This window comes from Rhinoraja longicauda, chromosome 13 (genome assembly GCF_053455715.1).
Source record: "Rhinoraja longicauda isolate Sanriku21f chromosome 13, sRhiLon1.1, whole genome shotgun sequence".
Lineage (NCBI taxonomy): Eukaryota > Metazoa > Chordata > Chondrichthyes > Rajiformes > Arhynchobatidae > Rhinoraja > Rhinoraja longicauda.
The window spans coordinates 35,148,736-35,160,808 of NC_135965.1; the positions used below are offsets into that span (position 1 = coordinate 35,148,736).

Sequence of the window (12,073 nt, forward strand, 5' to 3'; positions counted from 1 at the left end):
TCTAATGTGTCCAATCCCCTAATTATCTTATATGTTTCAATAAGATCCCCCCTCATCCTTCTAAATTCCAGTGTATACAAGCCCAATCGCTCCAGCCTTTCAACATACGACAGTCCCGCCATTCCGGGAATTAACCTAGTGAACCTACGCTGCACGCCCTCCATAGCAAGAATATCCTTCCTCAAATTTGGAGACCAAAACTGCACACAGTACTCCAGGTGCGGTCTCACCAGGGCCCGGTACAACTGTAGAAGGACCTCTTTGCTCCTATACTCAACTCCTCTTGTTACGAAGGCCAACATTCCATTGGCTTTCTTCACTGCCTGCTGTACCTGCATGCTTCCTTTCATTGACTGATGCACTAGGACACCCAGATCTCGTTGAACTCCCCCTCCTCCTAACTTGACACCATTCAGATAATAATCTGCCTTTCTATTCTTACTGATGGTTGGCATGGATTCCTCCAGCAAAATATGATTTCTGTGCTGTCCAGATCTATGTCTCTACAACTCTATAATCTCATGTGTGGTGTCTTAAGGCTGACTGACAATCTAAGAACACCACATCTATGGGCTCCCCCTTATCTAATATGCAGTTAAAAGCTCACAAACCTCACAAACCTCACAAAGATTAATGGAGTTCCGAGCCATAATTTACCTTTCTTAAATCCATGTTGACTCTGCCTAATCCTTTTCTCATTTTCTAAATTCTCTATTACCCATTCCTTAATAATAGATTCGTACACTTTCTCAGTTTCTTTTCCTCTCTCCTTACTTTCTTAAAAAATGAACCAATATATTTGCTATCTGAGAGAATCATTCTTGAATGTATGGGGACCTGCAGGTATCAATCAATACCTTATTTATTATCATAGTCACTTCTTTTAAAGGTCATGACATCCTGGGGGTTTATTGGCAATTTGGATTTCTCCAATACTAGATTTGTTTTTATTAGTTAATTTATTTCTGCACTTTAATTACTCAAGACCTTTATTTCTCCACTACTAGGAGCTTTGGTTTGTCTTACATGAAGATATGTTCAAAATCTTGGTTTAAGGTTCTTGCCATTCTCTTAGTTCCCATTATAAATATTTCCATCATCTGTTCCTGGTTACCACCAATAGATTGCTTTGCAACGGAAGGTCGGCAAGATGATAAGAACTGAGCAACCATGAAGAGTAAGTGTGACCACAGACAAGAGGAAATTCACTATTCATGTTCCCCGAATATGCTTACATCAGTGTGATAAAAGGTGATTAAGACTGTATTGTGGGAAGATAAAACTGAAAAGGAAATGCTTTTGAAAGATCCCCCGTGACCAAAAAAGCATATAAAAGCAGATCACTGCACCTTCCCATCAGATCAACTCTACGCTCCATTGATTTCCTGAGCATTGCCACTCGTTGTTTTATATCAGTAGAATGAAGCAAATTAACTGTAGGATTCTGCCCATGGCAATGTTCATAGGACTGCTGATGCTGAGCACCGTGGAAAAGTTCCCATTTGCAGGTAATCCCATCCTATATGTTTCCTTCTGTTCCAATCTTGCACATAATGCATTCTAATGTTCAGCTGACATGCTGTCTCTGTTTTGCCCCTTTTAACCAATGTCCATTAATATTTATTTTATATAGATGCCCAATCTCCAATTGACTGTTGTCTTTCATATAGCTCAAAACCTTTACCTTCTAAACTAATTAGAGGCTACGTGAGACAGTTTTCAAATGAACTCTGCAGCATTGATGCAGTCATGTAAGTGCAAATTCTTTGTCTTGTTAAAAGGAGAATAATATTTCAAAGTTCCTTTCTGGAAAATATATTTGAAATGCACAATGTATGAATTGCAATCTACCAGCATCATGATAATTCTTTTTAAAATATCCTTCACAGATTTTACACAAGAAAACGCTTAAGTATCTGTGCAAACCCAAAAGATAAGTGGGTGAAAAATATAATCAGAGATTTTCTGAAGTAAGGAGATAAATCTTTTTGTCTAATTTTAATTAAACTTTTGACTACAGGGTATTGTGCTTTTCTATGTTGATCCATAAGTAATAAGCTATGCAGTATCTCCTGGTTTGTTAAACCAAGAAATTCCTTGCATGTATGAATGTACACAAGATCACATTTACTTAATTAGACAGCCTGGATAACAAAATCTGAATGAGAGTAGAATAAACACCTGAATTAGATCAGGCAGATTATTTTACCATGTGTTTAGTTTAGTTTTAGTCTAGTTTAGAGATACAGCGTGGAAACACGCCTTTCAACCCACCGAGTCCACTCAGACCATCGATCACCTATGCACCAGTTCTGTTAATCCACTTTCGACATCCTTCACACTAAGGGCAATTTACAGCAGCCAGTTAACCTACAAATCTGCATGTCTTTGGTGTGGGAGGAAATTGCAGCACCCGGAGAAAACCCAAACGATCACAGAGAGAGTGCAGAAACTCTACACAGACAGCACCCGTAACCAGGATCAAATCCGGGTCTCAGGCGCTGTTAGACAGCAATTGTACATCCGTGCCACTGTGAAGTGCCTATCCTTTGATTTTAATGGATGTTGTAACTAATTCCATTCTCATATTTTACATTCTAGGAAAGAAATGAAACAGAAATGAGAGACGGCATTATCTCAATTCCATGGGCAATAGGAAATCCTACTTTCATACTATGATGGAAAAAGACTATTGTACTTATTTTTAGTTTGTAATTCACTTTGGTATATATCTGATTCATACAGCTCTCATCTCATCCTCCAGAGATATACAGTTTTGACTTTCCTTCTCTCCAGATATGCTGCCTGTCCCGCTGAGTTACTCCAGCATTTTGTGTCTACCCAGCTTTTGACTTTGTAAGCTATTGTTCCTAAAAATCATTGTGAGTGCTTTATTCATCATGTGTATTTTACAGATCAATAAACAATGTCTCATGACAATATTTTGACCCTTTTGATGTTGATGTATTCATATTTGAATAAAAACTGTTTCATTTATTAAGACTGAACTCTTGTATTCTTTGCACCAAAATGGGTAGAAATTAGACCTTGTGAATGCAGAGATATTATGTGAAAAAAAGTGCTGATTCAAATTTAGATTCAGGTTAGTTAATTGTCATATATACCAGGGTGCAATCGATTTCCTTGTACGCATGAAGCTCATAGGGTTAAACACTAATATTAAATATAACAAAAGATGCAACAATGGATGCAAAGCAGCAAGACACTGCAAAGATTGTAGTGCAATCAAAACTAGTGCAAAAGAAAAGGTTAGAGTGGTAAAGAAGGCATTTGATATGCTTGCCTTCATTGGTCACGGCATTGAGTATACTGATGCAATACTATGACTTTGGTTAGGCTGTATTGCGTGCAGTTCTGGTCACCCCATAACAGAAAGGATGTGAAGACTTTGAAGAGGGTGCAGCAGAGGTTTACCAGACCAACTCTTATGTGGCTGCACATAATCCATATCTCTTCATCCATTTGCATATCCAAAAGTTTCTTAAATGCTATTATCAGATCTGCCTAAGGCACCAACCCTGGCAGTGCGTTCCAGGCACTCACTACCCCATTGGCTCTTGGCTGAGGACTGTGATGGTGGGGAATCAGGGAGCACATTGAGATGGATCATCCACTCCCCTGGTAAGTCAGGTGCTTTCCTGGCACATTATGTTAAACTAGGACAGATCTCCTGGCGTAATAGCTAAGAGAGTGAGTGCAATGCTATGCCTTGAGGATGAGATAATGGTGGTGGACATTTCTGTACAAGTTTATGGACTGCAGCACCTCATGGATTCCCAATGCTGATCTATCAGAACTGTTCTGGCAGAATCCTTGGTGCGATGATGGGGTTTTGCAACTATGGACGATCTCTTTCAACAATGATGTGATGGACACATACCCACTTCTGCCACTGGTAAACCGATTAAAGAATGTCAAGTAGTTTAATCCTTCACAGAGTCATGCAGCAAGGACACCTTTGGCCCAACTCGTGCATGACAACCAGGATGCTTATCTAAGCTAGTGTAGTGGCCTGGCGGAGGCCAGAGAAAAGGCTGGACGCCAGGCAGGTTTAGTAAAGGTCTTTATTTGGCTGTGAGCTTCTACTCACAGCAAAGTCCAACTCGGGATAAACCGCACCCCCCAACGGGCTGACTCTTAACCCCTTAAGCCTGTCCGTCAAGTGACGAGGGGGCTGACCCAAGGAGTGGCCTGATACCCAGGGACTGCCACACTAGTACCATCTAACCCATATCTTTCTAAACCTTTCCTATCCATGTACCTGATCAAAAGTCTTTTAAATGTTGTATTGTGCCTTTTTCAACTGCATCCTCTGCAGCTTCTTTCATATATGTACTACCCTCTGTGTGAAAAAAATGCAACTCAGATTCCTATTAAATCTTTCTTCTCTCAGCTTAAGCCTATGTTTACCAGTCTGAAGAAGGGTCCCGACCCCAACACGTCACCTATCCATGTTCTGCAGAGATGCTGCCTCACCCTCTGAGTTACTCCAGCACTTTGCATCTTTATTTTCGTAAAACCAGCATCTGCAGTTCCTTGTATCTCTCATCTAGTTCTTGATAACCCAACCCTGGGAAAAAGACTGTGTGCATTCACCCTATCTCCACCCTTATGATTTTATACACCTCTGTTCACTCTGGCAGCATGCTCCTCAACATGGTCTGTGATGATGCTACCAAACCAGCCAACCTGCACTCAGTACCATTGCTATGTTCAGTGCTTCTTCCAAGTGCTGTTCAACACGGAGGTCTCTGATTCCTCAGCTGTGGGAGGACAGAGGAGTTGATCAGGTGGAATTTCCTACTCCATGTTTGACCTGATGCCAGAGTCATGAAGGTGTGAACATATTCCTATTCACAGGCACATGGAAATCCCAATGTTAGCTTACATTTTATTTTATTGCACCAAAAATGTACTGCAGTTTAAATAAACAAAATCATAGAAAGTTCTACCCTAATTGCTAATCCAAAGATTGCAGATTGTACATCTAAAATAAAAAAGAAGGTAACACTGGAAACAATCAGCAGGTCAGTCAGCATGTAGAGGAGAAGAGACAGAATTAACCTTTTAGATTGAAGATCTGGCATATCCTCATGCATGGTTCATTAAATTGGGGTTGATCCCTTCGTTCAATAGCACTGGTGGTGTGAGGGATATACTAGGTCAGAGGCTAAAAATTGCACCATTATTCATAGTCCACAGGACACCATGGATGCCCATGTTTGGATTGCCAGATCTGCTCTTTGTCCTCCCCATTTATCATAATTGTGGTAACCAAATCACTTCTTTTGGAGATTCCTCGAGTTGCCAAGTATTAACTGTTTCTCCCTCGACAGGCGCTGCCTGACCTGCTGAGTGTTTCCAGGATTTGTTGGTTGTATTTCAAACCCCTACACTAACTCTGACCCTCCGTGACAAATGCATGATGATATGTGATGGCAACTAACCCCATGGGAACATAAACAAAATATCCCTTTGTCCTGCAGTTTGGATTGTCACTTTTCTTGCCTGTGTTTTGTACATCCATTTGGCAATGAGCAAAAAGGAAATAGTTGGACGGAAGTTGTGTACAACCATTTCTTTATCCATTTAATTCTTTTTTTTTAAATGATAACTGGATCAATGCTTATCATGAAACCAACAGCAAATATAATTATCCACATGGAGCCCTTAGTGTATGCTGACAACTTTTGAGTTTCACAAGAACACTATCAATAGAAAATTGGCAAAGAGTAACATAACGAGATGTTTGGGCAGGCAATCAGAAGCTTGATCAAAAAAGTGGGCAGTGGACATCTAACAGAACAGAGAGGTAGAGAGAGGAAGTGTTCAGGAAGCATATTCTATCCCTTACCTCTTTGGCAATTGAAAGTACAGTTATTTAATTTGGAATTGATAAAGAAGCCAGAATAGTAACTGGCATGCATTGATAACTAGTACCACTAGAGCAGATTACAGAGACAGTCTGACTGCAGATAAATTTGGAAAGAATGAGAACTTCAAAAACAGCATACTGCTTAACCACAAGGTTTTGCAGATGAGCAGCCATGGGAGTTTAGGGTAAATAGGGCTTTATATAACTGGAGCAGTGAGGTTTTGGATGAGCTTGTGTTTATGGTGGCAATGATTTGCTAAATTGGTCTAATATGCTTCCTTTTGTCAACATCTTTCTATGCTGAAAACACTCAGGTGTAGATCCTAGCATTTATCATAATAATAATAATAATAATAATAATAATAATAATAATAATAAATTTTATTTGTCATATGTAGGTTGGCACAGGGTCAACGGTACAATGAAATGTATTTGACAAGACAACGGGTCACCTCAGCAGTAATATTCCAAGGATAAATAAGATAAAAAATGACATTAGTAAGGTAAGAAGACAATATTAAAAATAGATAAAAAGACAATATTAAAAATAATCAACATATATGATTTGAAATGTGTTTATGAGTTCAGAAGCCTGATGGCCTGATGGTAGAAACTGTTCTTAAGTCTGGTGGTACGCGCAGCCATACTCCTGTATCGTCTGCCTGACGGTAACAAGGAGAACAGCCTGCGTGCTGGGTGGCTGTGGTCCTTGATGATGCTGCGTACCTTCCGCAGGCACCGCCGATAGAAAATGTCCTGAGTGGCCGGGAGACAGTTGCCAGTGATGTGCTGTGCCGTCTTCATCACTCTCTGTAGTGATTTATGGCTGTGGGCAGAACAGTTCCCGTACCAGACTGTAATGCAGCCCGTCAGCAGGCTCTCGATGGTGCATGTGTAGAAGTTCATGCCAAACTTCCTGTCTTCTCAGGAAAAAGAGCCGCTGGTGGGCCTTCTTTGTTATTGTGTCCGTGTGCAGTGTCCAGGAAAGGTCCTCAGTGATGTGCATACCGTGGAACTTAAAGCTGCTGACCCTTTCAACCTCAGCATCATATCTTGCAATTCACGAGTCACTCCTCATTGAATCTCAAATCAGCCTTGTTGTATTTTTCTCAAGTTGCTTTTAGCAGTGAGATATGTTTGGAAATTGGAAGCTGGTCTGGAATGTAGGCTCACATTATCAGGAGACATGGTGTCAATAAGGTCATTACCGTTCTAATATAATGCATTGAGCAGTTATTACCGTTATCTATTCTAAGTGCTTATATTTTGCAACAAGAAGGAATGACAAAACCAGCAGCTAATGTTGAAATCATGTTTCTTTGTGCTTGTGTAGGTAGATAAGTTGTTGATTTTGCAGACATTTACCCCAACCTGCAGCTGTAAATCAAAGAAAAATGTCACTTATAGATCCTTTGAAATATTATTGCACTACATTTCCCACTTTGCCTCCTCTATACGGACCAATAATCTTTAGCCTTACAAGAGTTTCAGGTGCTATTTCTATACTAATAAATAGATAAATAAATGATAATATATGAGATTATATCTAGCATACTCTTACACTCATGCTACATTTTATTATGAGTGGTTTCATCAAAAATTTACAACAGAGATGTTGGTCCTTAGAAGATAAATTTGTAAGATAAATTTAGAAGATAAATTTTGTATTAAGTAGTGCAATGCATGTTTGATCCACTTAGCCTTAGGATTTGTACAAATCCACCAACCTTTCACAGTGTACAGTCTATTAAATGTGATGGACAAGGTTAATTTCTGCTTGACATCAACTGAAATTATAGTATTTCAGAAGTAATTTGCATTCCTGATCCTATTCACACAATTGCATCAATGTCACAAATCTTGTTGGATTTCTGTTCCACATAGCCAGCAATACGTACAAATGTCAGAGGTGATGATGAATATTTGAGGCAATATTCTTGCACAGATACAGTCACTGGAAAAGGAAGTTATGAAAATGTTATCAGCTGGTTAGAAAGTAGCACATTAGTACTGAGACTAAATATAATAAATTGTAGATGGTACAAAACCATGTCTTCTCTGCTATATTCACCAACTAGTTGGCAGCATGATGTACTCCCTCTTCACCCCTCTCCAATCAGGCAAGCGGTATAGAAGTGTGAAAACACGCACGCCCAGGTTCAGGAACAGTTTGTTTCCAGCTGTTATCAGGCAACTGAACCATTCTACCAACAACTGGAAAGAGTCCCGGGATATCTTCTACCTCATTGGAGACCCTCGGACTACATTTGATCAGACTTTACGGGACTTTATCTTGCACTAAACATTATTCACGTTATTCCCTTTATCATGCATTTGCACACTGCGGACGGTTCAATTGTCATCATGTATAGTCTTTCAGCTGACTTGTCAGCACGCAACAAAGAATTTTCTTAACTTAACTCAACCTCAAACTTTATGTCCTTTTCTTCCACTCAGTTGAACATCCTGACCAAAGCTGGCAAAAGCTTTCTTTGTCCGATGAATTCTATCGCTCCATGAACTTTGCAAATGAATTTTTAACCAGGGAGGCTGAAGGAGAACATTTTATGAAGTTCCTTCCAGGAGAAGAATTTCAGTTTTAGGAAACCCACATTTCTTTAAACATCTTTATTCATCAACTTACCCTTCTAGTACTACCCCAGTGCCACTAACCTTCTTGAACATTCTTGCATAAAATGTCATTCCCTTTATCATGTATCTGTGCCTCGTGGATGGTTCAATAATAATCACGTATCATCTTTCCGCCGACTGGATAGCGCACAACAAAAGCATTTTGCGGTATATGTGACAATAAACTAAGCAAAACTATCGTTTTCAAGTCCAAATATCAATTATATTCTTCCTCTGGGCAGAGTTCCAACCATTTGACTGAATAAATGTTTCCTTATCTCAGTGTTAAGTAGCTGGTTCTTCTTCCGAGACTGGCCTATAGATCTAAACACTTGAGACAGCCAAAACTTTCCTCAGCCTCCACCTCACCATGACATGTAAGAATTTTTTATGTTTAAATGAATTTCATTTAAACATGGGAACACTAGCCTCTTCTGCTCAATCTCTGGTAACATGCAATTACTACTTCCCTTGAATTACTGAACTGAACATTTACTGAACCTTTACATTCAATTTATTTGGAAATGTACAGACATCCCTAGATAAGTGGGCCAAAACAATGCCTCGTACTCCAGTTATGACTACATCAGGGACCCATGTTATTGCACTGAAGAAAATGTATTTCTAATTTGCTTTGCTCCCCATCTAAAAGGAATATTTAGGCTTCTACTGCGGCAGAAACCTCCAACTACAAGATGTTTGCAGAATGGTGCAAACCCCCAATCCCACATATCCAAACCAGCAGCAATCAATTTCTAGCATTTAATAACTGAAATCAGTCAATGTAATTCAAAACGTTGTTGAGGAGATAACATTTCCCAGACTTTATTTCCAAAACAAGCGAGTTTGGTATTCTGACTGAGCATGCGCAGGTCATAGGCTACAAGGGGTAAGCATTGGTGCCAGCTGATCTGCTGCATGTAAACAAACCTTCGTTTCATCCGTTTTTTCCAGTTTTGCTTCGTAGAGGTAAGAAAATACTGCTTTCAAAACTGTTAATTAGGTGTATATATGGTTAATTGGTACAAAACTACGATGATTTTGTAGGTTTTATTGCTTTATGCTTCAGTGAGTCAGTGAGTGACCAGTCTTTAGACTCTAGTTGTGGTATCAACAACTCACGGTATGTCTGAAATTAAAATTTATTTACTTGTTTATTTAAAATACATTTTATTTCAGACATACTGTGAGTTGTTGATACCACAACTAGAGTCTGAAGACGAGTCTCAACCCAACACGTCACCTATTCCTTTTCTTCAGAGATGTTGTCTGACCGAACCGCTGAGTTAAAGGGGCAGGCGGCTCAGACTGATGTCACTGAGATTGTGGGTCCAAACACTTTGCCAGATTTCCTTGCCCCTCCGGCGAAAAATGAAAAGGTATCCGTGTCACGGGATCGCCACGCTTCCCAACGTAAGTCTGAAGTGCGAATTAACGGCAACATTTGTGCGAGCAACATAACGGCGAGCATGTCTGTGATCGGGTAAGAGAACACGTTCGGTGCAGCACTGAAAAAGGTTGAAATAGAAAACGTTGTCCTTAACTTGCATCAAACTTTAACCACGACAAATATTCTAGCCTCAGAGATGAACCATGACTCATTCAGAAGTCTCTTGATAGTTATAGAAATCACGAATTTCATTTCATTCTCCACCCCCCCTCCAAAACAAAGAACAATAAAAAAATGCTTGTTATTCAGTCACTCACTGAAGCATAAAACAATAACACCTACAAAATCATTGTAGTTTTTGTTGTACTTCGTGGTCCGGTACCTGTTGTACCTTTAGTGACTCTGGACGGACCACAAGTACACGTGTATAAAAGGTTACAATGCTGGAGCTCAACTCCAGGCTGTTTATTCCGTGGCCATCTGGATCCAGCGTGACCACCCAATCACACCAACCTCTTATATACGCATTCCTGCACATGCAAACAAAGTAGTCTTTGGGATACACAAAGTAGTCCCAGCAATATCACAACATCCCCCTTGTCTTATAAAATAAATATATATATATATATATATATGTAACAACAAACTCTAAACACAAACGTTTTTTTGAAACACCATAAAACATTAACAAATATCAACAGTAACGTGCAGGTTTCTTACTGGCACGTCCCGAGCGTGTCACATAATCCCCATCATCATTACGGGCCGGTCGTTCCTCCGCTTCACATTGGGTCTCAGCCCTATCGCTGTCTGGGGGGACACAATGGGGACCAACCCCTGGCTTCTCCAGTGGAAGATCTCTCAACTGCACTCGATTCCTCCTGAACCGATTTCCATTCGGCGTCTCAATAATGTAAGACCTTGACTGGGGTTCGTCGCAGACCGATCTCACTTCTGCTGGAACCCAGACCTGATTCGCTTTATCCAGAACCCGGACCTTCTGTCCAGCGTGCAATGGCAACAAGTCATGTCTCTTGACCGAACTGTCAAACTGTGCCTTCATATTCTGCTTACGCTCCTCAAGTCGCTCAAAGGTCCTCTGCCCTTCGTATGCCTTGTTCATGTCAAGGTTCTTGGGGAGAGGCGTCCGAATCTGTCTTCCAAACATCATCTCCGCCGGTGACGGTAACTTGGAATCAATCGGTGTAGTGCGCAAGTTGAGTAAAGCTGCTGCTACACTCTGTCCCGTTGCCAAGGACTTCTTGATAACAGACTTCACCGTTCGTACCATGCGCTCAACCAGCCCATTCGACTGAGGGTACCTAGGCGAGGACGTTGTATGGGTGATTCCCCATTGCTTGCACATGGACTGGAAAGCTTCACCCACAAATTGTGGACCATTGTCGGAGATGATCTCCGTCGGTGCTCCCAGCAGACCAAACATTGCAGTCACCATATTAGCAACCATGGCACTCGTGGTGCTAGTCAGTCGGTTCACCACCGGAAACTTGGAATGGTAATCCACCATGACAAGATATTGAACGTTGTCAAGTTCAAACATGTCCATTGCTATTTTGGTCCAAGGTGTGACTGGTATCTCATGTGGCATGAGTGTTTCCCTCATTTGCTCTGGCATGTGCATCTGGCACGGACTATACCTTCGGACAAGGTCATCAATGTGTTGGTTCATGTTGGGCCAATAGACCATTTGTCTCGCTAGAAGTCTCGTCTTCTCAATGCCTTGGTGGCCAACATGAAGTTGCTGCAAGACATCCTGTCTCATCGACTCAGGAATGACCACTTGCCGTCCTTTGAAAATGACCCCATTTGACATGCCCAACTCATCTCGAAAAGGCCAGTAGGGCCGCAGGTCGGTAGGTATCTCCTGTAGGGTCGCCGGCCATCCGGAATGGACATACTGCATAACCCTGCGCAGTGTAGGGTCACGACAAGTTTCTGTCTGCAGCTCCACCCTTTTGAGTTTGCCGAAGTGTATCAAGTCGACATCTAGTGTGTCCTCGATGTTGTCGAAGAAGATGCTCTCTACATGTACATCGAGATCTATGCTCTCTGTCTTCTCCGGATCGGGCAGCCTGCTGAGAGTGTCAGCAATGATCATCTCAGCCCCAGGTCTGTGCTCTATGGTGAAGTTGTAT

At 41.0% G+C, this 12,073-nt stretch overlaps 1 protein-coding gene across 1 annotated transcript; it reads left to right on the forward strand.

Moving 5' to 3' along the window:
• Window positions 1-1,386: 1,386 nt before the first annotated feature.
• Window positions 1,387-2,883, forward strand: LOC144599223 (C-C motif chemokine 20-like). The gene is made up of 4 exons (XM_078409980.1): window positions 1,387-1,508; window positions 1,634-1,751; window positions 1,890-1,970; window positions 2,602-2,883. The coding sequence occupies exons 1-4, from the start codon at window positions 1,421-1,423 to the stop codon at window positions 2,621-2,623; spliced, it is 309 nt and encodes a 102-aa protein (XP_078266106.1). The 5' UTR covers window positions 1,387-1,420; the 3' UTR covers window positions 2,624-2,883.
• Window positions 2,884-12,073: the final 9,190 nt, after the last annotated feature.

What these genes read in the sequence shown, in the direction of transcription:
- LOC144599223 (XM_078409980.1), top strand. Translation starts at nt 1,421, where the DNA reads ATGAAGCAAATTAACTGTAGGATTCTGCCCATGGCAATGTTCATAGGA. An exon ending in TGCAGCATTGATGCAGTCAT is followed by an intron (nt 1,752 to 1,889) that starts GTAAGTGCAAAT and finishes TATCCTTCACAG; the next exon opens with ATTTTACACAAGAAAACGCT. An exon ending in ATAATCAGAGATTTTCTGAA is followed by an intron (nt 1,971 to 2,601) that starts GTAAGGAGATAA and finishes TTTACATTCTAG; the next exon opens with GAAAGAAATGAAACAGAAAT.